This window comes from Anoplopoma fimbria, chromosome 1 (assembly GCF_027596085.1).
Source record: "Anoplopoma fimbria isolate UVic2021 breed Golden Eagle Sablefish chromosome 1, Afim_UVic_2022, whole genome shotgun sequence".
In the NCBI taxonomy this organism is placed as follows: Eukaryota; Metazoa; Chordata; class Actinopteri; order Perciformes; family Anoplopomatidae; genus Anoplopoma; species Anoplopoma fimbria.
The window spans coordinates 18,065,933-18,087,920 of NC_072449.1; the positions used below are offsets into that span (position 1 = coordinate 18,065,933).

General features: G+C 40.2%; 1 protein-coding gene across 1 annotated transcript in view; it reads right to left on the reverse strand.

Annotated features, from left to right (window-relative positions):
- The window catches only part of cbl (Cbl proto-oncogene, E3 ubiquitin protein ligase), a 35,228-nt gene that overhangs the window by 7,773 nt on the left and 5,467 nt on the right, over positions 1–21,988 (reverse strand). The window contains exons 3-10 of the mRNA XM_054616038.1: positions 8,757–8,903; positions 7,547–7,703; positions 5,409–5,530; positions 4,763–4,900; positions 3,973–4,060; positions 2,894–3,025; positions 2,488–2,703; positions 534–665 (exon numbers count right to left, since the gene is read on the reverse strand). Of these exons, the coding sequence (XP_054472013.1) occupies positions 534–665; positions 2,488–2,703; positions 2,894–3,025; positions 3,973–4,060; positions 4,763–4,900; positions 5,409–5,530; positions 7,547–7,703; positions 8,757–8,903 (1,132 nt within the window). The remainder of the gene's footprint in view (positions 1–533; positions 666–2,487; positions 2,704–2,893; positions 3,026–3,972; positions 4,061–4,762; positions 4,901–5,408; positions 5,531–7,546; positions 7,704–8,756; positions 8,904–21,988) is intronic.

Genomic DNA, 21,988 nt, shown 5'->3' on the forward strand with positions numbered 1-21,988 from the left:
GATTACTGTGGCTGTCATTTTAACACCTTACTTCTGTCAAGGGGGTAATATAAGTAAGTATCATTTTAATAACAGAGCTGGGTTACTGATATTATTCTCAAATTTAAGTCTGGATTTGCTCTCTGCGGTCATTTTTTGGATGCTTCAAAGAAGTCAAGCTACAAACCAGCTGCAAAGCAGAATGTTTGAGTAGTTTAACTAGAGTACTAGAGTTTGGCAGAAGGTTAAAAAAAACCCAGAGCAAACTGATTTTGGGGGGGAAACTGAAATGGCTTCTATATCACAACAAAAATGGCAAGTGATGGCATTCAAATCATGTTTAAATTCCATCTACACAAAATATATATATTTTTTTGTGACAGCACTATTTCCTGTTGACCTGTATGACACATAACTCCAGACATAAGCTGGACAATAAACCACATATTGAAGATGCTGTGTGACTGTGAAATATGTAAACGCTTTATCACATTGATGTTAATATATCCCCTCTTGCCCGCTCAATGTGTTGTTGGTTGTGAATGTTCACTTACCTTACTGGTGACCCCAGGGCTGGAGGCACCAGGGGGGTTTGGAGGTCTGTGTGGTAACAGGTCTAGTCTGGGCGGCACAGGGGGATAAGAGGACTGAGGAGCCATGGACATAGGTGAAGGGGGGCGCTCCACCTGGATCAACAGGAAAGAATACGAAAAACACCAGAATCAGGATTTGTTTAATGGCACCTTTTCATGATACAAGTGATCCAAAAAACACCGTCAAGTTAACTTTTTTTAGATTGTAAGTAGGCACAGCAGAAATGATTAATAAATAAATATAAATAAAGTCAAAAATCATTATCAAGAGCTGCAGGAAAAGGCTGACATTGTCATGGAGTAAAACCCCCTCCAAATCATGCTGAAACATTAATTCTAATGGTATGTGCTATTTTGTTTAAACAGGCCCTTTTATGCTATTTTCCGGGTGCATATTTTTATCTCAAGTTACAGTTACAACATGTTTACATGTGTTAATGCTCATAATCCGCCTTGTTTTTCTCATCCTGGCTGTCCTGCAGCACCTCTTCTCACCCTCTCTCTGAAATGCTCCATTGTAGCGCTGGCTCCTCCCTCCAAAAAGCAAAGTCTGCCCTGATTGGTCAGCTCTCCCGCTATGTTGTGATTGGTCAATGTTTCACATTTCAAAAAAGTCTTCCTCTAAAGCTTGACAATTGAACGGCGGGTCATAACAGGATTCGAACCCTGGCCGCCTGGGCGAGAGACTGCATTCACAACAACTATACCATGGTGGATGTGAGCTTCAGTTCCGTTTCTCTCTTTTGTTGTTTGAGGGCGAGCCAAACTAGTCGGAAGCAGTTTTACGCCACTTCCGTAACATTGCGACCTCATAAAGTTAGGGAAGTGAAGGAGAGAATTCAATCAAGCCGTTTCAGGCAGCTCAGGAGCTTCTGAGGGGGAGGGTAACTCCTTTTAGGCGTGGACTTCAGGTTTTACACTCTACAGACCTTTTACATGTGCAAAAATATATATAACACACTAAAGAAGAGGGAAAAAGTGGTAAAGCTTTATAGGGCTACTTTAATGTTTTTTTGCTAGATAAAATAATAAATAAATACGCCAATTTTATTCTTTTAAACTCTTACATATTTTAATATGTGTTTAGAAGAACCGGCTCAGTTGAGTTAATCAACTGGATGTCATGTTTTTTTGTCATTGAAAAAATGTTCAAGGCCCAGAGTTTCCTATGGTTTAACAAAATTATTTGTGGTAAAACTGTTACACTGTTTGCATTGTCTAGAACTAATGGCAAATGCAATAAAATACACTGCTATGCATTCTATTTCAATTTGACCTGCATTTGAAGAAAAAAGGAACGAAAATAATGAATGAATCCAAGACTCACTCTTTCAACACGAAAAAAACACAAATTATTTATAAAGTAAGACCAAGTACATAGTGTAAATTTAAAGAAATGGTTAAAAATGGGAAAGAAGTTGGGTCAGCATGAAAGACAAAAAATTCCAGTGACCACATCAAAGTGTGTGATCTCAAGTATTCACCTACTCTAGAAGCAGGCTAATGCACTCAGAGTTTCTCAGAGGCACATAAAAGATGGACGACAGGAGAATGCCCCACATATCAAATACCGAGGCACAAAAAAAAGCTGCTATCTTGGCACCATGAAAGATGGAGATGAAAGACTTGAGATATGAGCCGTGAGCTTGAAGCTCACAAAAAGTGAAAAGGGCAAGGCAGGGAGTGTTTCATCTGTTCAGAGATGGGTCTCTCAGGCAAAACACAGAGAAGACAAGAGGACAGCAGGAACCAATGAGATGCACCTAGGGCACCAAACCAACGAGGCCAAGTGCCTTAATGTTTTATCAATGAAAAAAAAAAAACAGAACAGCTTGCTCAGTGTCATGACTGGAAACTTTACACAAACTGAAATAACTTTTAGTTTCATTAAGTCAAGGTCTTTCCACAGTATTACCTTCGTGCACGCAAGTTTGCTCATCATGAGGTGGGGGTCTTCTCTGTCGTCATCATCATCGTCATAGCTGGGTGATGGAGCACCCTCAGCACCGAACATGCCCCTGCAGGAGCCCCCGCTGTTGTCTTTGGGGTCAAAAGGATCCACAACAATGGGCTCCGTACCCTTAATCTCACAGCGACAGAAGGGGCATCCGGTTCCCTGACCCTCTGACTCCTGAAACAGGCAGAGAGGCAGATGTAATAGCACACCGAGATGAAAGGATGTTATGTGCTTTTATATGTCTGTTACTTCGGCGGAGAAGAACACTTCAGCAGTGAGTTCTCCTCTCAACAGGTATGAGTTATGACATTTAACTTGGAGCAATCAACCCACACAAACCTGTTCCATCCACCCACACTCTTACCTGCCAGGCAGTGAGACACGAAGTGCACATGAGATGACCACAGGGCTCAATCTTCACATCCTTGTCATTCTCGGCACAGATCTTACACAGCTGGAAAGTGGAGCCCATCTCACAGTACAGCTCATATTGCTCCTGAGGGGGGAAAAATGAGACAACTATGAGCTTTCAGTGCCTAAACACAGTAACATCATACGGTACTAACACCATCTGAGATCATTTCGAAAGAGCCCAGAGGCATCAGGAGCCAAGTAAAAATGCGGGGGCGTATTTTTAGTTTCAGTCCTGTGCTGAAACAAAATGAGTCTGTTCATAAACACCTTTGCAAAACCCTGAAAAGAAATGTAAGCCAGAGGAAAAAAATAAAAAAGAGACTGGTCTGGACAATATTTCACAATTCACAGTTTTGTATGAAATAATGCAAGACTGATGGGGTTTCCTGTACTGCTTAACAATAGAGGAAGCTTGCACTGAAAAAAGACCAAATGCTTGAATAACAAAACTATCAATTCGGAGAGGCACCATTTCTTTTTAACTTTATTTACTCTTAACTCAATCCATTCAAAACAGAGTTTGATGAACACAAATCTGGAAACACTGTTTAAGTTAAGTGAACTTTAAAGAAGATGACTCAACATTAATATCCATTTTTAAATATAGGTATTTAAATTTACCTATATAATAATGTTCTGCGTGAATCCCATAAGCTTCTACCACCTTCCCTGCATTTGTATTAGCTGAGCCTGCATATTTTTTTCACAGTGAAAACCCAGTTTATCTTACTTATAAAACATAAATATCAGAGAGAAAAAATGCTATTTGTTTAAATATTTTGGTTAATCAGCGACTTAACTTTTGCCAAACTCAGTTACCATGTGGTGTTTTATCATGTCTTCTACTTCTGCTTTCTTTTGGTAATGCACTAGTGGACTGTTGCATAATTTTTTTACTAGAAGAACTTCACTGAGCTGTGTGTGGCCAAAAAAGGTCAATTGAGATTTACAACAAATTGCTTAAGAATAGCAAGAATTTGCAACATATTAAAGACTTAGGATTCGGTCTGAGAACCATGCTGCTCTGACCTGTGTGACTTTGATGTGGTCTTGGGGCGAAGGCTCACACAGTCCTGTCAGATCTGGATTTTGGGTCCGGCCATCAGGGAACAAATAGCTGGAGATGAAGAGGAAAGTTATCATCATGATTATACTGAATGTATTCCTAACAGGCTGCGCTGCGGCAAGAAAAACATCTATTCAGTCCATTTGTTAGATCCAGAATCATTTTTCAATATTAACCAAGATGATGCATGTACAGTACGTGACTATTTTACACATGGTTTAGATAATGTAATTACCAACTAATAATTATTTTGTAGATACAGGCAATATACTGTATAGGCTTTCTCAGTTTAAAAAAAACCCCATCATGATTTGATTACAGGTTGGGGCAGGCCAATCATAGCTTTTATTAAACCAACCAATCAAGGCTGGAATAAAAAGATGAGCTTCATGCCATCCAGCTAAACCACTAACTGAGCTGCACATTAGAAACCAACTGTTTTATTCTGGTTATGATAACACTGGAATGATGGGAGCAGGCAATATGATATGGCTGGATTGGTTTAGAGCTGAAAGGCCGATTCAATCTTGGGATGCAAAGCAGAGCTGCATAGTTTATACAGAGATGCATGCTTTTTTGGAAGAAAAAGTGGTAACAAGGAGAAGCTCTGCATATGACAGGAAGCTTGACTTATTGACAATTTATTAAAACTGTGTCAAATGAAGACTAATACCCAGCCACAGAGGTCTTGAAATAAACCCCCCAAGAAAATGACAGATAAAAGTGTGCCAAACAAAATGCTTGTGGACTTACAATCCTTCCCTGAAGCCATCTATGAGGGCCTGGAAGAGGGGTTTATTGTGGGGAATAGTCTGGAGTATGTTTCCATCTGCCGTCACGTAGCCGATGGCCCACTGGCCCAGACGCGTACAGCTCAGTCGGAAGATGTAACTGAGGAGAGAGACATGAGAGATAAGACCTGCTGGAGTTGTGTCACCCTTTGTTACGCTCAAAAAAAGGTGATCAAAGCGGAGTGTGTCTTACAAATGGTGCACACTAATATATATATATATATACTGGACAGGTGGAAAAAAATAAGTCGCGGTGAAGTCAACGTTTAGCTTAGATGCAAAACAACTGCTTTACATATGCTACAAACTGATCACTACTGACAGTAAGCTGTCATGTACAGTTTAAAAAGTCTCACATCAACCAATAACTGCTCCGATGTCAACGTGGCCCGACACAAGGCAAGCCTAAAGAATGACATCAGCGTTCAGTGTACAATCAGGCCATTGATGCTCGGTACCAGTGCCATGATGTTCTGGAGCACCAAATGACACCAACATCTTTATTCAGACTGCATTACAAGGTGTGTGTGCGTGTGCGTGTGTGTGTGTGTGTGTGTGTGTGTGTGTCTGTGTGCATGCAAACATGTTTCCTTCTCTGTATGTTTTACCTGCCAGGCTTGTGGATGAACTTCTGTAGCCGCGCTTTGACCTCATCGTAGGTGAGGAAGGCCATGTAGCCAGGGTGAGTCACTGCCAAGCTGTTCCAGTTCCGCAGCAGTGACGACCAAGGCTACACACAAACGAAAGAGAACGAGTGACTCATCAAACGAGTGAGTGATTGGACACAGCAATCATAGTAGGAGCAGAGTAATGGAGAAATATATTGCATCAGGGATGATGCTGAACAACAACAATTTACTGAACTTCAGTGTGATTTACAATGTTTTCAACCTGGGCCAAGCAGTGTGAAAAGGTCCTTTAAGCAGAATTTGGCAGGCAACTCATTCAATGCCATCTGGAGCCACAGAATGGGGAAGGTTAAATGGACAAAAGCAGACTGCTTCCCATACTGTATATAAAGCAGATGAAAGTCAACTTTATGTTTCTTTCTTTAAAACAACTTTACCGAAATCAAGTCAAGCCACCCGAACAAAAAGGGGTGAAGACTTAAGCAAAAAATATGAAATAATTGATAATACTTAATAATACAATAGTACCGTAAGTAGGAGGTTTCACAATTGCTCAGCCGTCTGTCTTAAGAGTGTGAAAGGAAGTAGAATGAACACATACAGCACAAAAAAGAGCTGCTGCAGAAAAACGGGTACGGTTCAATCTGCACAACATCTCGCTATTATTAGGCTAAACCACAGAGAGGGGGCTTTGCTGTTCTCGCGTATTGTCACCATATTTGCTCAAATTAAAATCAGATTTTGGTTATTTATACTTTCTGCACACAGGAAGTCACAGGTTGGACTCATGTTAAACTTTGTATCACATCTCTCTTTTACCCTTTAGAGTAATGTGATTGCAGACTGGCGGGTCAATAAACAAAAGTTTGAAGAGTGCGGTATACTGACTTCATTTTATACTGTTGGTAGATATTGTTGCATCTAAGAATTGTAGCTTTTTCTATACATTTTTCAGTTGCCTCTTATTCAATTCACTCGCTCTGTTTACACTTGACTGAAGAGGGCAACTAAACTTTGCACAATACTGTTTATTGGTGTATGAGTGTGAACATCCTTCAGCCTAAAGATACTGCATGAGACATTTGAAGGGCTTACTAGTAATCTACTGCATATCAAGGACAGAGCTTAAAATGGCCACAGCCTCACTTCCTATTCTGCGAGGGAGTGTCATAGGAAATGTCTGTAATCTGTTTAGGCTTCATTAAGCCTATCTGTGTTCTGCACATAAGTAGCAGGGGACAATGTTATATAAACAACATATACTACTGTATACGACATATTATGCAAGAGGTAATAGACAGTGTAGATTAAAATACAGAGTATGGCTTACAGATGAGATGATATAAAACATCAGTGGTTTTCATATAGTAGTGTGTTGATTACAATGTTTATACAAAATACTTGCACTACATACTATGGATAAGCTCTGGAGATCATGTGCGATAAACCTGCCCTCTGCCCTCCCCTCCTTCTGTCCTTTCCATTTTTTTATTTTACAAAACCTTCCTCCTCCTGCTTCTTCATTCTGTGCCTGCATAGTAGTGTGGTCTATCAAATACAAAGTTGAGTCAGGTTTTGGGTATGGCAAAGTAAAACAACTCTTTAACTCTCAATGAACGGACACTCTACAGCCCCGAAAAGTTAGTTCGATTTCTGCCCGGGGACTTATTACGCAGATTTTCTTCCTTGTTGTTTATTATTCATTTAGCAGTAAGAAAGAACAATCTTATAATGATAACATGATAATGCATATAAGGTTGACTGTCCTTCTGAAGGATCTCAGTGTGACTCTCTATCTGGAAAAACACAGACCTGTCTGTGCCTTATGAAGCTACAACAGACGCTCCATAAAGAGGACTAAATCATTACCAAACATCTGTACTGGGTGAGCAGAGGAAAGTTGATAAGAGTTGGCCGCAAAAACAAAAAGTGGCAGATCTGTTTAAGTTCATTATGCGCTGCTCAAATTAAATTAGTATCAGAAAGTCTTGCAGGCTTCTATGAACCCTTGTCCTTTGCAATTCTCTCCTCTAATTATCTCACAATGCAACTAAAACACAAGGAGAATTATGCAGAGAGAGAGTGTGTGTGTGTGTGTGTTTGTGTATGATTTCTACCTGGAATAGCCTGGTAAAGATGTCAAACTCAAAGACAGAGATGTAATCGTTGCAGGTGAGGTCTATGGTGGACTTGAGGGCCATGGCCTCCAGTCCCGAGCTGATGGGATGAAACTCATGGAGAGACTGACGGAACATCTTCCAAGGCACAATCGTCCTGTAACGCACAAAACAAAACACATGACTACATCCCCTTGCAAAAACTGAAATCAAACATCAAAACATCATAAATAACAATTGTGAAGATCCTTGCGACATACCCGACGTGCAGTGACATTGATTTTAATAAGATTCACGTGAAAAAAGGAAATGCTATTTTGCGTAAGCGCTATTTTAGTATTCCAAAATAGAGCTTTGAAGGTCACTGGTCATGAATGCTAACCTGATGCAAGCTACCAGATAAGCATACAGATGGTAAATGGACTTGCATTTGTATAGCACCTTTCTAGTCTTCCTATCACTCAAAGCGCTGTACACGACGTGTCATCAGTCACCCACTCACGTCAACATTCATACACTGATTGAAGACGCTACCATGCAAAGGGCCACCTCCATAGATTCAGTGTCGTGCCTAAGCACACTTCTACATTGGGGTTAGAGGAGCCGGGGATCGAACCGCCGATTATCCTCAGATGAATTTCAATGTAACTAGGCTAACATTTGCAAAATAATGTTTTACTTCCCGAATGGTCACGTCTAGGTCAGTTCCTGATGTAAATGTCAGAAATATAAGCCACACAGCTACCTAATGAATGGGGAAATGAATGCATCATTATGTAGTATTGGGAAAACAAAGCTATTAAAATGTTCTTGTGGTTCCAAGACTTAATTGGGTATGACATCACTCACAGAAAAAGTCTGATAAAGTTGAAAAAAAACGTGTGTGATTGTATATGATATACTGTCCTCCATTTTAAAACCAAGGAACCCCCAAAAAACAAACGTCAACAGAGCCCTGTATTCAGTAACCCAACACGTGTTGCAGAGAAGGTATTCATTATCTGTGACTACTTTGAAAGAAGAGCAAAGGGAATGAAACTATTGCCCTCAGATGTCACATATACATTCTCTTAGTGTAGCAACCTCTCATTAAACTCATTTCCTTAAGAACACCCTGTAAGGAACCCTGTGGGGTTCCAGAATGCCAGTTTGAAATCACCGTGGTAATAGAACATTCAATGTTTAAAAAGTAATAAAGAATTTGGCTCACTTATCCCCGAAGGCGCGCCTCCAGAACTCTGCAGCGTCTGCCTTGGTGATGCGGAAGTTGTCACCCTGAAACAGACCATTGGGGAAGATGGCCTTCAGCTCAGCCAGCATGTGGCTGAAGATCAACGACAGCTTGGTGAGGTTCCGCCTATGGAAAAAAACGAGTAGAGTGTGAGATTTCCCGTTTTTCATCATTGCATTGTGGTTACAGTGTCATCAGCCAATACAACAGCTTTACGAGAAAAATGCAGAACATTTGTATTTTATTAGCATTACCTGTGTTGATTTTAAATCAGATGGCACAGCATATACTGGGTGTATTACTGATGGGGCGTATGAATAATTATAATGTTTCAAGTTCACTGAACACTGTTTTCTAATTACCTACCAAGATTGGCATTAGGAGAAAATACAGTCCTCTAATTGGGTACTCTATAGTTGTAACGGGGGACTTTAACACACATGGGTAACAACGGAGAAACCTGGAGGTGGGTGATGGGTAGGAACTGCCTGCATGATCTAAACCCAAGTGGTGCTAGTCATGGATTAACCAGAACTAACACCATGTTTAAGCATAGGGCTGTTTATGAGTGTACATGGTACTATAACACCCTAGGCCAAGATCAATGATCGCTTTTGTGGTCGTTTCATTAGATCTGCGACTGTATGTCTTGGACACTCGGGTGAAGAGGAAAGCAGAGCTGTCAACTGATCACCACATGGTGGGGAGTTGGTTCAGATCGCGGGGGAGGCTGTCGGATGGAGCTGGTAAACCCAAATGTGCGGTGAGGGTGAACTGGAAAAAAATGTGAATCCTGCGTGAGGCCGGGGACATTAAAAAAAGTAGTTTAAAATTAGTGGCAGAGGCCAATAAGCTTGCAAGTACAGTGGAAAATAAAAACATAACTTGAGTTGTTAGAGTTCTGCTCATATTGATAAGTTTACATGATAATGAGGAAGAACCAACTTTTTCTTTTGCAAGTGAAATACTGACAAAAAAAATTATTAAAGATATTCAAAGGTGCATTAACATGTATTTTCCTCAGCCAACTTTGAATAGTAACCTGTTTTGCATTCTTGAAGGCTGAAAAACCCCCCCACCAAAAAAAATATAATAATATCCCACTTCTCTGATTCGATTTTTAACTTGTTTCTTCATTTCCTTTAGTAGGGAATTAGTTTTGAAACTAGTGACATCTAACGCTCAGAGTTGATGACAGTTCTTTGAGATGTATTACTTTTTTGATGCTCAATTGGTAGCTTTGGGAAGACGTTCAACAAGGTACGCGTGTACAAATGTGTGTCGCAATCCACCTCGCTGTGAACTAGCTTGTCATATATAATTCTTAACCCTAAGAGGATAAAACATTATAGTTCAGAAAATTGCATGTCGATCTGCTGCCACTGTTTGATGGGTGCGGTGGTTGTAGATGTAGATCTTTCGGGTGGTGTTAGCCTAGCCATTGTGTGGGCAAGGGGCAAGTGGTTGAGTGTCATACTTGTTATACTAGTTCCAAGAAAACAACAGACAGTGATCATAGACACACACATATGATCACAGAGTGACTGAGAAAGGACTGAAGAGTAGGAGAGGCAAGAAAAAAAGATGACAGAATAAGGAAGATGAGGAGAACAGTATTACTGAGGAACACATAAACGAGAGGGGAGGGTACAAAACAAGGAGACTAGGGAAATGAGACAACAAAGCTACACAATGTCACCACACCCCCTGCACAGCATTAGAAGTGTAATGCCGAGAAGGACATGATTTATGAGGCAGCACAGAGGGAGATTGTGCTTGGCTGTCGGGCAGGGTGAATTGACATGCACAAGAGAGGCAGCAATGAAAGCGTGGCTACACTGCAGCTGCCCTACACTGCACTATGAGCCCTATGAGTGGAGCGAGGAGGGGGGAGTGGAAAAAGTGAATGAGGAAGGACGACAGTGAGTGAAGATGGATGAATAAGATTAGTGTACGTCGAAAAACCCAGCAAAAGAGAACGGTGCTTGTTAGGGTAATAATTTACCTCAGAGAAAATGCAATGCTTGCAAACTGCAATTATAGCATTACATTTATACCCTCTCAGCAGTAAATGATCTTGTAGCTGGAAGTCTAATCTTTTGAACTGCTCTACCCACTTGAAATCTACAGCGAAAAAAGACTTGAAGCCAGATGCAGGGACTGTGTGTCTTTGAAGTCAGGGCTACCCTCATCAGTGATGCCATGGGGGAAATGAGACTTTAACTTCTCTTGGCTTTTTCCCCTGAGGTGCTCGTGCAGCCGTAGTTGTGAAAGTCTTCCCTTTCCAGTGTCACCACAGATTGTTTGTGACACTGCATGTCTGTGTATTTTCTTCATCAGCTATCATCTCAGCAGGAGGTCCTCCTCTGTTTCTTCTGCTTCCTAATCGCGACTGGCCTATTGAGCCTTAAAGCTGCAGTCTCATCCTTTCTCCTGTCACCCTCTCTCTACCCTTTGCTTTCCTCCAAGTTACACCGAACCACCTCCTGCTCTACTTTCATCTACAGGGCAACCATATGAAGACAGGTATCCTCCCTCTCAAGTGTATACATGGAATTAACATCTTAATGAAAGCTTTCATTTCAACATTTAGGTTAACTTTTTGAGTACCGTCTTAAAATGTGTCGCTTTTTTAGTATTGTATCGAATCCGTGAGATTTTCTAAACAAATAATAACAAAATCTAACTTAAATTATGGTTGCAACTAACAATTTGAAAACATCCGTGTGTCTCAGAACCTAATATGACATCTTCGAATGTCTTGTTGTGTTGGACCATTAGTCCAAAGCCAAAATAAATTCAGTTAACAATTATGTAAAAGAAGCAACAAATCATCAGAATGGAAAAGTGGGAACCAGTGAATGATTGCTAAAAATGTCCGAAACGACAGGAAATTGAATGTTCACGTAGGACACCATCACTCATTAGAAGCTGATTGATAAAATAGTTTTCTTTTAAAGAAAAAAGAAAAAGAAAAAATGAATAAGAAACACAGTTATTAACTTGTGGGGTTTGACACACACAAACAAGGAGCTGTTAAGGCAAAAGACACAGTCAAGCTACCATACCCACAAAAGCACAGGATGCTTCATATGAAATGGCATATGTCATCCCCTAACATGTGATAAGTGCATTTCAGAGGATTTTTAAACAATATCCAGTTGTCAATAGCCTCAAGTCAATATATTTCAGGAAACGCTCCCAAACAATCTGATATCCACCAGTCTAGGTTTTTTCTACACGTAACGTATACACACAGTGTATAGTCTACATGGACTTATTAGTCTCTTTAGTCTCACATACGATATTTGGACGTTTTTTTATGTTACACTAATAGAGAATGAATGTGAAAGTGAACACTGGTCTGACTGGCATTAAGCTCACAGGGTGGCACAGCTCTCTCTGGCACAAGATTCGCACAGTGAATGAGAGACTTTGTTGTGTTTTTCCTTTTTGTCGGCATGATAGAAAGAGCTTTACAGAAGGCTGGCTGAATATTAACTTGAAATTCTAAGTGAGATACAGGTTGGAATCTAATCTCCTATCGACAAGCCGATATCTGTTGTAGCATCCCTCCGTCTCTCTTAGTTTGTGTCCCTCTCCATCCTACAATACCAGCTCTGTACTGTGTGTTTGTGTGTGTGTGTGTGTGTGTGTGTGTGTGTGTGTGTGTGTGTGTGTGTGTGTGTGTGTGTGTGTGTGTGTGTGTGTGTGTGTGTGTGTACTGGGCAGTAGCCAGCGCTCCTACAACTGTTGCTGCTCTTTAAGCCTCTGTGGCACAGACGGGGACAAAGCAGAGTCAGTGGGCTACAGCCATACAGAGAATGGTTTGCTGACCTACTCTGGATTCCGATCGTCATATGTCTAAAGTGTTTACTTTTTCAGTCTCTCACTCATTCCTAACCACAACCCCGACGGCAGGCCAAACCCTTTTTTTCTGAACACTACTTTTTTGTCCACCATCCCCCTCATGCTATAGATTGACCTCCGACCTTGCAGCTGGCTGCTCCCTTCCTGTTTCCTGCTGGCTGTGATAAAGTAGCGCGGCCAGCCAGACCAGCCCCGCACGGCGCTAATACACCAAAGCCCAGCAAGCAAGGGTCAACCTTACCCTGCTCAAGGCTAAAAGGGAAATGTAGATCAAACAAGAACTAAGCCCTTTTCCAAAGCTACCAAGAGTTATTTTCAACGATTTATAAAATCAACTAAGCTAGATCAGGATTAAGTATCTTGACAAAAAAGACAAATACACTGACAGGACAGCGAAATATAGAACCATGGGTTAACTGTAGCCCTTTACAATCCATTTTAATGCAATTTAATGACTAAATTATGAGTCTATCAAAGAGACAGTAACACTGTAACAGATGTTACACTGTGTCAGACATCAAAGGCTCTGATCACAGTTGCTGTTATTTCAACTGAATGCAAATATCCATCCATCCATCCATTTTCCGTAACCTGTTTATCCAGTTAAGGGTCGCAGGGGTGCTGGAGCCGATCTCAGCTGTCAATGGGCGAAGGCAGGGTACACCCTGGACAGGTCGCCAGTCTGTCGCAGGGCCGAATGCAAATATAACAGTATTAAATCACAAAGCAAATTCATTTCCAGACCTCTTGCTTAGTTCAACGTAAAACCATCAACAAAACAATCAAACACAAAAATAACAACAACTTTAAAATAGCCCTTAACAACCCTAGTTGACGATGTTCAAAACCATCCTCCTGACTCCCAAAAGTGCCCTTTTCAGTGTCAATGCAAAAATGAAGTTGCAGTTGCAGTTTATACCGTGAAACATATGCAAAGGGAGAATCCGCTTCGTTTGGGCCGAGGTTAATACTATTTTGGACACTGAATTTAATAATGGGTATACTCAAAAAATATACACAGAAATTAAAAATAAATGCAATTGCTGAACTAAGAAAACACTATGAATTATGCGTTTGAAATTCTGGTTTGACATTTAGCTCTAGTCATCACTTTAAAAATATAACTCTCAGAATCTGGCTTCAATTCAGATCTCCATCAGGAAACAGCCATGACAGCTAACACACAAACAGACGCACACAAAAACACACACTGCACTTAAGCAATGACATATCATCATAAAAGACGACCCTGGCTATTGTTCGTACTAACCGCTGTTAAAGCTTAGCATCTTTTGGAAGACTCTGGCGAGGAGCAATGAGTGAACAGGCAGAAAACGGCAATCATCGCATTCGGGCCGAATGAAATGATTGGATGGTCTTGCGACAGCTACAGAAACCACATTATCTTATGTTTATGTAGGAGCATTTGATTTATTAAATGCTCTCAGGATGTAATGAGAATTTCAGCAAAAATATTAAAAATGTTTTTGCAGATTATCACCGTCCTTGCATTTAATCTAATCTCTCTTGAAATCGTTTACCTCTCTAGTCAATTAGATCAGATTATTGTGAAAGATAAGATAAAGATAGTAAAAACAACAACAGAGAGCGGCACTTTTTAAAGCTTTATCCTCTCTACACAGTTGACTAACAATATCTTAGTGCATATCTTTGCTCATTTATCTCTGTGTGCATAAATAGCAAGTGCTTGCTGCACCCTGAGGACCAGAGAAGCTAGTGGGTTGCATCATGCTAATCACCATAATCTAATAGTGTGAGGACTTCATGAGTCGGCTGCTTACTGATACCAGTGACATAAATAACCATGATGCTCTGCTATTTATGTGTGTGAGTGTGAGTGTGAGTGTGTGTGAGTGAGTGAGTGAGTGAATATATATCTGCACATAGAGCCCCAAGCTAAGCAAATGTAATTGAAGCTGAAACATCCGCAACCACTGAAGAGTGAAAGGTGTTTTCCATTGCCAGTAATGATGGCGGTTCGGCGGCTAGGCTAAGGGCTAAAAGTAAAAGCTTGGATACGCTACAGTAAATCACATTGAGAATGAGATAACGCAGCTAAAGTTCAGTTTAGTTGCATGAGTATAAATTCAAAACCTTGTTTGAGGCATCCTGTGCTAAATAAGGCCAAAGATTTCAGGTCTTACTAATTTTATTACTGGTAAAGTGCAAAATAAACAGATAACTGACTTACTAACAAACATTTTCTATTTAGACGGTTTGATAGCTGAGGACACAGTCTGTGGGGAAACAGAGATTTGAGGTAAAATCCAAGACCAGAAAGTCAATACATGCAGCAGACCACTCTGCACAATCTTAAAACCTAAATAACTATACTGATCCACCAAACTGTCCAAATGTATCAAAAGTTTAATATTTAAAATAGAAAATAAAGAACATGACTTCCTTTGTCTGTTATTGTGGGAGTAGCTACTTTGTCAAACTAAACTGCGCCCAGCAGTTACTGATAAAACAGGAATGAATAATACCCATGCAAACTATCTCCTGTAATCAATTTGGCTTGACATCATTGTCATGCACCGCAGGATTTCCTCATGGCTCCATCCAATACTTCAAACAAAGACCCTTCCTACAGCATCATAGCTGCAGTGATAAGATGTGTTTTAATATAGTAAAAGTCGAGAGCTGTGCTCACAGAGAAAGACCTTTGTTTCACATGGACGTCATGTTCGTTTACAGAAAATAGGAAGTCATATTTAAAGATGGCGTGCTCTTGATGAACCAAAATAGGAATGGGTGCAAATGACATTTGCAAATGCCAGAGGTACTGTACCATACAATGACAGGGTTTTCTCTGTCCACAAAAGCTTGACTACATAAATCATTGATGAAACCGGAGCACTTTACTGTAAACAGCTGCAGAATGAATTTCATGCTCTGATCTTTTTATCTAGGATTGATAGCAGTAGCCGGATGTGACCTGAGCTTGTGCAATGAAATAAACTTTAGGAATTATATCCAAAACACAAATGTTCAGACAACCAGGTGCTGTAACAAGTAGCAACAGGAGCCATAACTGTCTGGTGCCATGAGACACAACAGTGCCAAGCAACTGTCCCGACCCACTGAAAGAAAGGCCTCATGCAAAGTGTGCACGTATCACACGTTCTTTGTCATTGGGGCGTAAAGCACATCTAGCCTTCATCTTAGCAATTAGCATTTTTATTGTGGACTCAAATCTCTTAACTTTTGGATGTATGCATTTTATGAACAGCAGTAGCTCACTAAACATTTATAAAACAACTGAATGTTGTCATGTTGAGTAAAAACAAATTGATCCAGAATATTGCTGAGTGAAAGGCTCTTCATGGCACCTGCCACTGAAGCCCAAAGTGTAGTTCAGCTACATGGAAGGCAGAACGAGTAGAGGTTTGAGGAAGTTGTTCCTACCGACTATTGTCATAGTATCACTAAAGCATGTCTGGAATGCATTATTCTATTGTGCAAAGTATTGGAGTTATACGCTGTCAGTAAAGGAAGGTCAGGATGATGGAAGCAAGTAAAGAAAAGAGTTCAGGGCAGTGAAGTTCAGGGCTGGAAGATGTGAAGATTTAACTGTTAATTCGCCCAGTGTGTAGGGCAGAAACTAACCATTATTGTCAATTGATTCATCAGTATATTGCTTAGCCTTTAAAATGTCAGAAAATTGTGAACATTTCCATCCCAATTTCCAGTCTATAGTGACATGTTTAAATGCTGATCTTGATATTATATCAATACAAAAGTTGTAACAGAGAGAAGCTAGACACAACTTGTATACAGTGCTGCTCTTGTCCAGGTCCCTTTTCCCTTCTACTTCATAGAAGCCAAATGGTTCCATAGATTTATACCAGTTGGTGCCAGTGGGACATAAATGTCACAGGCAATCATGTCGAGAATTGGGTTTTAAATTTCAGATTATTTACTTTTCTGCATTAAGACATAGTCTTTCAAGAGAGACTTGCAAGCAACTAAGTATTGATTTCCCTGGTTATCACATAAAATGTTAAGGAATTCCCAAAACCTGACCTTTCGTTTCTATTAAGATGTTCACATCACAGTTTTTGTCAAAATAAACAGGAAAAAATGAGAATGTGAAAATGTACACACTACTCAGCTCAAGTGTAGAGTACTTGGTTTAAAACAAAGCCAACGGCCAGTCAGAGATATACACCCAACTACAAATAATATGCACAACATATCATTAGCCTCCAGTTCACTTTCTGAAGTGCAGACTGTTCTACGGTGCAGCTGCGTCATCTTGCAGCCTATGAGCCAACCACTTCCTGTTACCAGCTGGACATATTGACGATGGGTCAGGATGCAATGGCAGCTTGGCCCAGGAAGACGTTCAAACAGACTCACAGAAAGGTCAAAGCAGTATCCGGTTAGACCCATGGAGGAGGGAGATTTTTTCTGAGGAAACACTGATTCTACTGTATTGCTCTGCTCAGTGACTGTAGAATGTGCAATGTTTAACATATATGTTTCCTAAGTAAACCAATACATTGGCAGTAGAGAAAGCAGCTTTGTTAAAACCAAGACTAACAGGAGAAGATCATTTCTAAACACAAATCAATTATCTAAACCTTTTCATTGAAAAAAGTGTGGTAGTTCAGTTCAGTTTGATGAACTGAACTACCACACTTTTCACACACACACACACACACACACACACACACACACACACACACACACACACACACACACACACACACACACACACACACACACACACACACACACACACACACACACACACACACACACACACACACACACACACACACACACACTTTACTCAGTGGCTTACAGAGTAGGGAAGCAACATTATTGGTTTGTGGCTTGTGCAACTGTCTTGAGCTGATATGAGTAGTCTAAAGAACATTTTGAGGGCATTACATTTTAAAATTTTAGAAGATAAAAGCACTGTGCTGAAAGTTTCGCGAGCAGAAGATAAAAGTGCACCAGGGGATGCACCTCACGCTTTTCTTTTCTAAGGCTTCAGTTTTACCTCACTTGAGCAGAGATATTCTGCCCAGAGAGATGTAAAAGAATAAACAGAAGGAATATAAAGAATTTTTGACAGTTTATACCGACATGGTTGGAATTATTTTTGGGTACAGTGGTGAAGAATGTTTGTGTGGGGCCTCGCAATCAGTTATATATTTTGTTGAAAATCTGAATCAGCAAATATCAGAATCAGCAGGTAAGACTATAAAAACATCGTAATCAGCCAAGAAAAGAGTGAGAAAAAAGAATGCATCGCTAGAAGTCTCTATATAAAGTCATCAACAGCTCAGCAAATACAAACACCAAAGGCTCTCGCTAGAGCAATCGTCCGTTGGGGCTGCTGTAGAAACATGGCGTTACAAGATGGCGGACTACTCGGAAGACGAACGGCTACCTATGTAGATATAAATGGCTTTTTCTAAGCTAAGGAAAACATAACGATTCTTAGTTTTGGGTAATTATACACGGATTAAAAAAAACATACATATTAGTATTATATTTAATATCTGCAAATAACCCCCCCTAAATGTTACACACTGTCCTTTTAGGGGATCGACTACCAATAACCAGCCAAATGACAATAACATGGGTGTAAGAGAAAATTATAAATAAAAACCCAACTAATTTGTGTATGGGTCTTTGTCAACTCTGAGGCTCGAAAATGTCTCAGCTGTGCAGTGTGAAGCCAGAAGAGGAAGTAAGTGAAGCAAACAAGGAGGAAGTGATGACTGTGTTGTATTGATTCGGACTGAATATGGGCTGTAAGTGCAAATACTTAAGTCTCTCTCACAGTTGACTCACTTTCATCCTCACCCTCATCTACTGTGAACAACATCAAACGCCTTTTCTTTCTCTCCACCATAATTATACACAGTAAATATACGTCACATTTTGCACACACACACACACACACACACACACACACACACACACACACACACACACACACACACAACTTAACATCTATATAAGTCAAGACTCAGCAGACTGTTGCTCAACAAATGGAAACCCAAGCTTTTACTGAAATACATCAACTCTTCTTCATCTCTAAAGCTAAACAAAGTAATAATAAAAAGAGGTTTTAAATCTCTGAAGAAGACATAGTGGAGAAGTCTGTACAGTATCACAACGCAGCATATCCAACCACACCGAATTTAGGGCTCTCAAGAAACTCGGATCCTTTACTCTGATTTGAAAAAAAAGCTATGAAACTACAGTGGAGTCCCATTCAATGTCATTTAAGTCAATAACTATCAAGCACTCAAAAACGTCACAATGGATGAAATTATAAGTGCCAGTGTTCTCATATATATTAACTAATGCAAAATTAAAGAACACAGTAGCCATGTTTCCATTGAATTGCCATGAAAAATTTCAAACAAACTTTTGAAAATGACGATAAATAGAAATGCAAATTGATACGTTTACATACACGCATTGGAGCGAATAAACTCTGCTACGGCGTATTTATTTGCCACACATGGCATTAATCTGCTAGTACACAGAATAAAAGAAGTACAGGTTGTGAACCTGACACAAAACAAGATGGCTTGGCTATCCATCCCCATGTATGAGAGAACAATTGTATTTCAATTGTTTTAACTGGGCAAGTTTTAACTAGTTCTTTCATGTTAGCGAGTATTAGCAGAGACAAAGAAATGCATTTGGATGTTTTTGGAAATTCCACAAAGACACAGAAAGCAGAACAAGTTGATAAGGTCATGTGAGCTAAATGGTCGCTACATCAGAATCTATACCTCAAAAATCCTTTCATGTTCTATTTATTGCATCATCCCTGCAAACCACCTCAAGCGAGCGTAACAACTTGTTTTCACAATTTATGAAGTTTTATCAGATTTTTCCAAACAGCTTTTCTAATAAGATACTTCAAAATGCGAATTAATTATGTGGATAGAAACACGGCTGGTAAAAGCAGTGTCTTATCAAACTATTCTGTCTGCATTCAGGCAGTGAGATAATATTTATCCTTACTGCTTTTCAGTCAAAGTCATGTGCTGAGCTCAGCTGCAGTCAAACCACATACTAGTCTCTCTGGAAGCTCAACGCCATTGGTTTATTCTATAGCATTCTTAAGTGGACTGATACCCATTGGTTAGTGTCACTGCCACTGCCTTCTCCGCACAGACAATAGCAGTCTTTGTGTGTAATGCCTGGCTACTGGGTGTGTGGGTGTGTGCGTGTGTGTGTGTGTGTTTGTGTTTCCTTTGCTTTAACCAGGAATTTCTTTCAAAGCAGCCTCATGGCGCAATGAGGCTCACCCACCAGCTCAAGGTTAATACAGCTTCCTCTTCTCTCTGGTTGCCTTTTAGTGGCGTTTTTTGTCTGCAAGATTACAGCCATGGGAGCTGAGAAAGAACAATCTCACTGAGGAACTGAGCAACAAGAAGAGGATGTATCACTTTGAACTGGCTAGATAAACCTGTTAATTCATTTTCTCAAAACAGTTCAAACAAGAAACAGTTCAACAACAGAAAACAAGCTAGATAGAAATCGGAAGAAACTTCAGAGGAAACATCTTTCTTGGGGTTTTAGTTTTTTTTTTTTTTAATTAAAATGTCATGGAAATAACTAATGAAAACTCTGAAGGTGCAATCAAGGAGTCACTGCCACACAAAACACTCGCCTATCAATGAGCTCTTTTCTTTTTAATCTTTGTCATACATTGATGTCCTATCCATTTACCCACTCAGGTGACTTTTTCCCCTCTCAAGCCAGCTTTACAGACTTCTACATAACCCCTGTCCGGGTGTGATCTTCAGCTATAGATTCGGCATCTGGTCCATTTTTTCATGTGCTGTAAGCCATTAGGCTAGAAAACTCTTCTACAATAAACGATATAAATTATATACTATATAGGAGGGAAATAGTCTCTGATCTCCAATAAAGGATAAATAATGCATCACACCCTTTTAACTTTCCTCACTTCTCTCCCTGCTGTGCTCCCAGGGTTTCAATTACCCTGATTACCCTCCCACATAATCAAATTTCAAAATCCATCCCCTATATTCATAAAGAAAAAGCGTGGCATCACTGCGGTTTATAATTAAGTTTTTTAAATGAGGTACTTATTTCACGTATATGTCAGTTGTGTCTAAACAGCGAGCGAGCGCGTCTAGCAGATTCACAAATAGACAGAGAGACAGAGATAAGCCTAAAACCTCAGAGGAGCAGAACTGCTTGTTGACAGACGCAGAGAAATTCACTTCTGGTGTGAGCAGCCAGGATTCTGCTCACGCAACAACTGACATAACTCCGTGGCTCTTCCACGTCCAGTGTGAACCCAGCGTACAGCATTCCTCTCCCTTAACTTCAGTCTGTAGGAAGCCCCCGGCCCCGAGGCAGTTCTGGAGAAAACCCTTACTGGGAGAATATTAGATAGTGATATATGGTGTATAAAACATTCACAGAAAACCTAATGAGAGCCATCTTACTAATTCATTACATACTGTACATAATGCCTGTTACAATTATGTTTGACAGGCATTTTCCCAAAGCATGCAGTGAACCAAAAAGGCATTTGGAGTGATACAAGCAAGTAGGTAAGAACTGTCTGCATCCCACAGAGCCTAATCATTATTTGGGCAAATAAGAAGTTTAATTTGTCTTCTGTGCTATGTTTTGTCTTTACAAAAATGCCCTTTATCAAGGGGAAAAATAAGCATATTTACATATTTACATATCCACAAGTCCCTCAATACATAAAAACATAACAAGTGCTTATTTCTAGTACACTTGTGTGTGTCTGCTTTCAGAGGGACAGAGACGTATTACTAAATGCAAAACGAGAGAAAGAGATAGAGACGTTGACGCTGTGTGAATTCATCAAAAGGAGCATTACAGTAAGACAGCTACATGAAGAGAAAATGTTCAAGGAGATGGGGGAGATAGCGAGGCACAAAAACAAAGTGACAGGCAGGCAGGCAGCTGTAGATTAAGCGCCATTCTGACCACAGATGCGCACATGCTCAAACCACAACACCTCTCTCCTCTTGTTTTGATACGTCTTGAGCTACAACCACCCTGCAGGCTGGGGATGGGTGCAATGGTTCACTCTGTGCCTGCGCGGTCGTTAATATTCAAACTGAATAAATGAATGAATTTGAGGTTGTGAAGTCATCGCGAATCAGCAGCCATTGCGAAAACTTCACACCTCACAGTCACCCGTTTCAGATGGGTTCATTAAAGAAAGTCAACGCAGTGGCTCTGCATTACGGTTTGAGAAAATATATCGATCCGTTTTAACACCATTCCCTCTAGAGTCGTATCCACTTTATTAACATTAATATAGC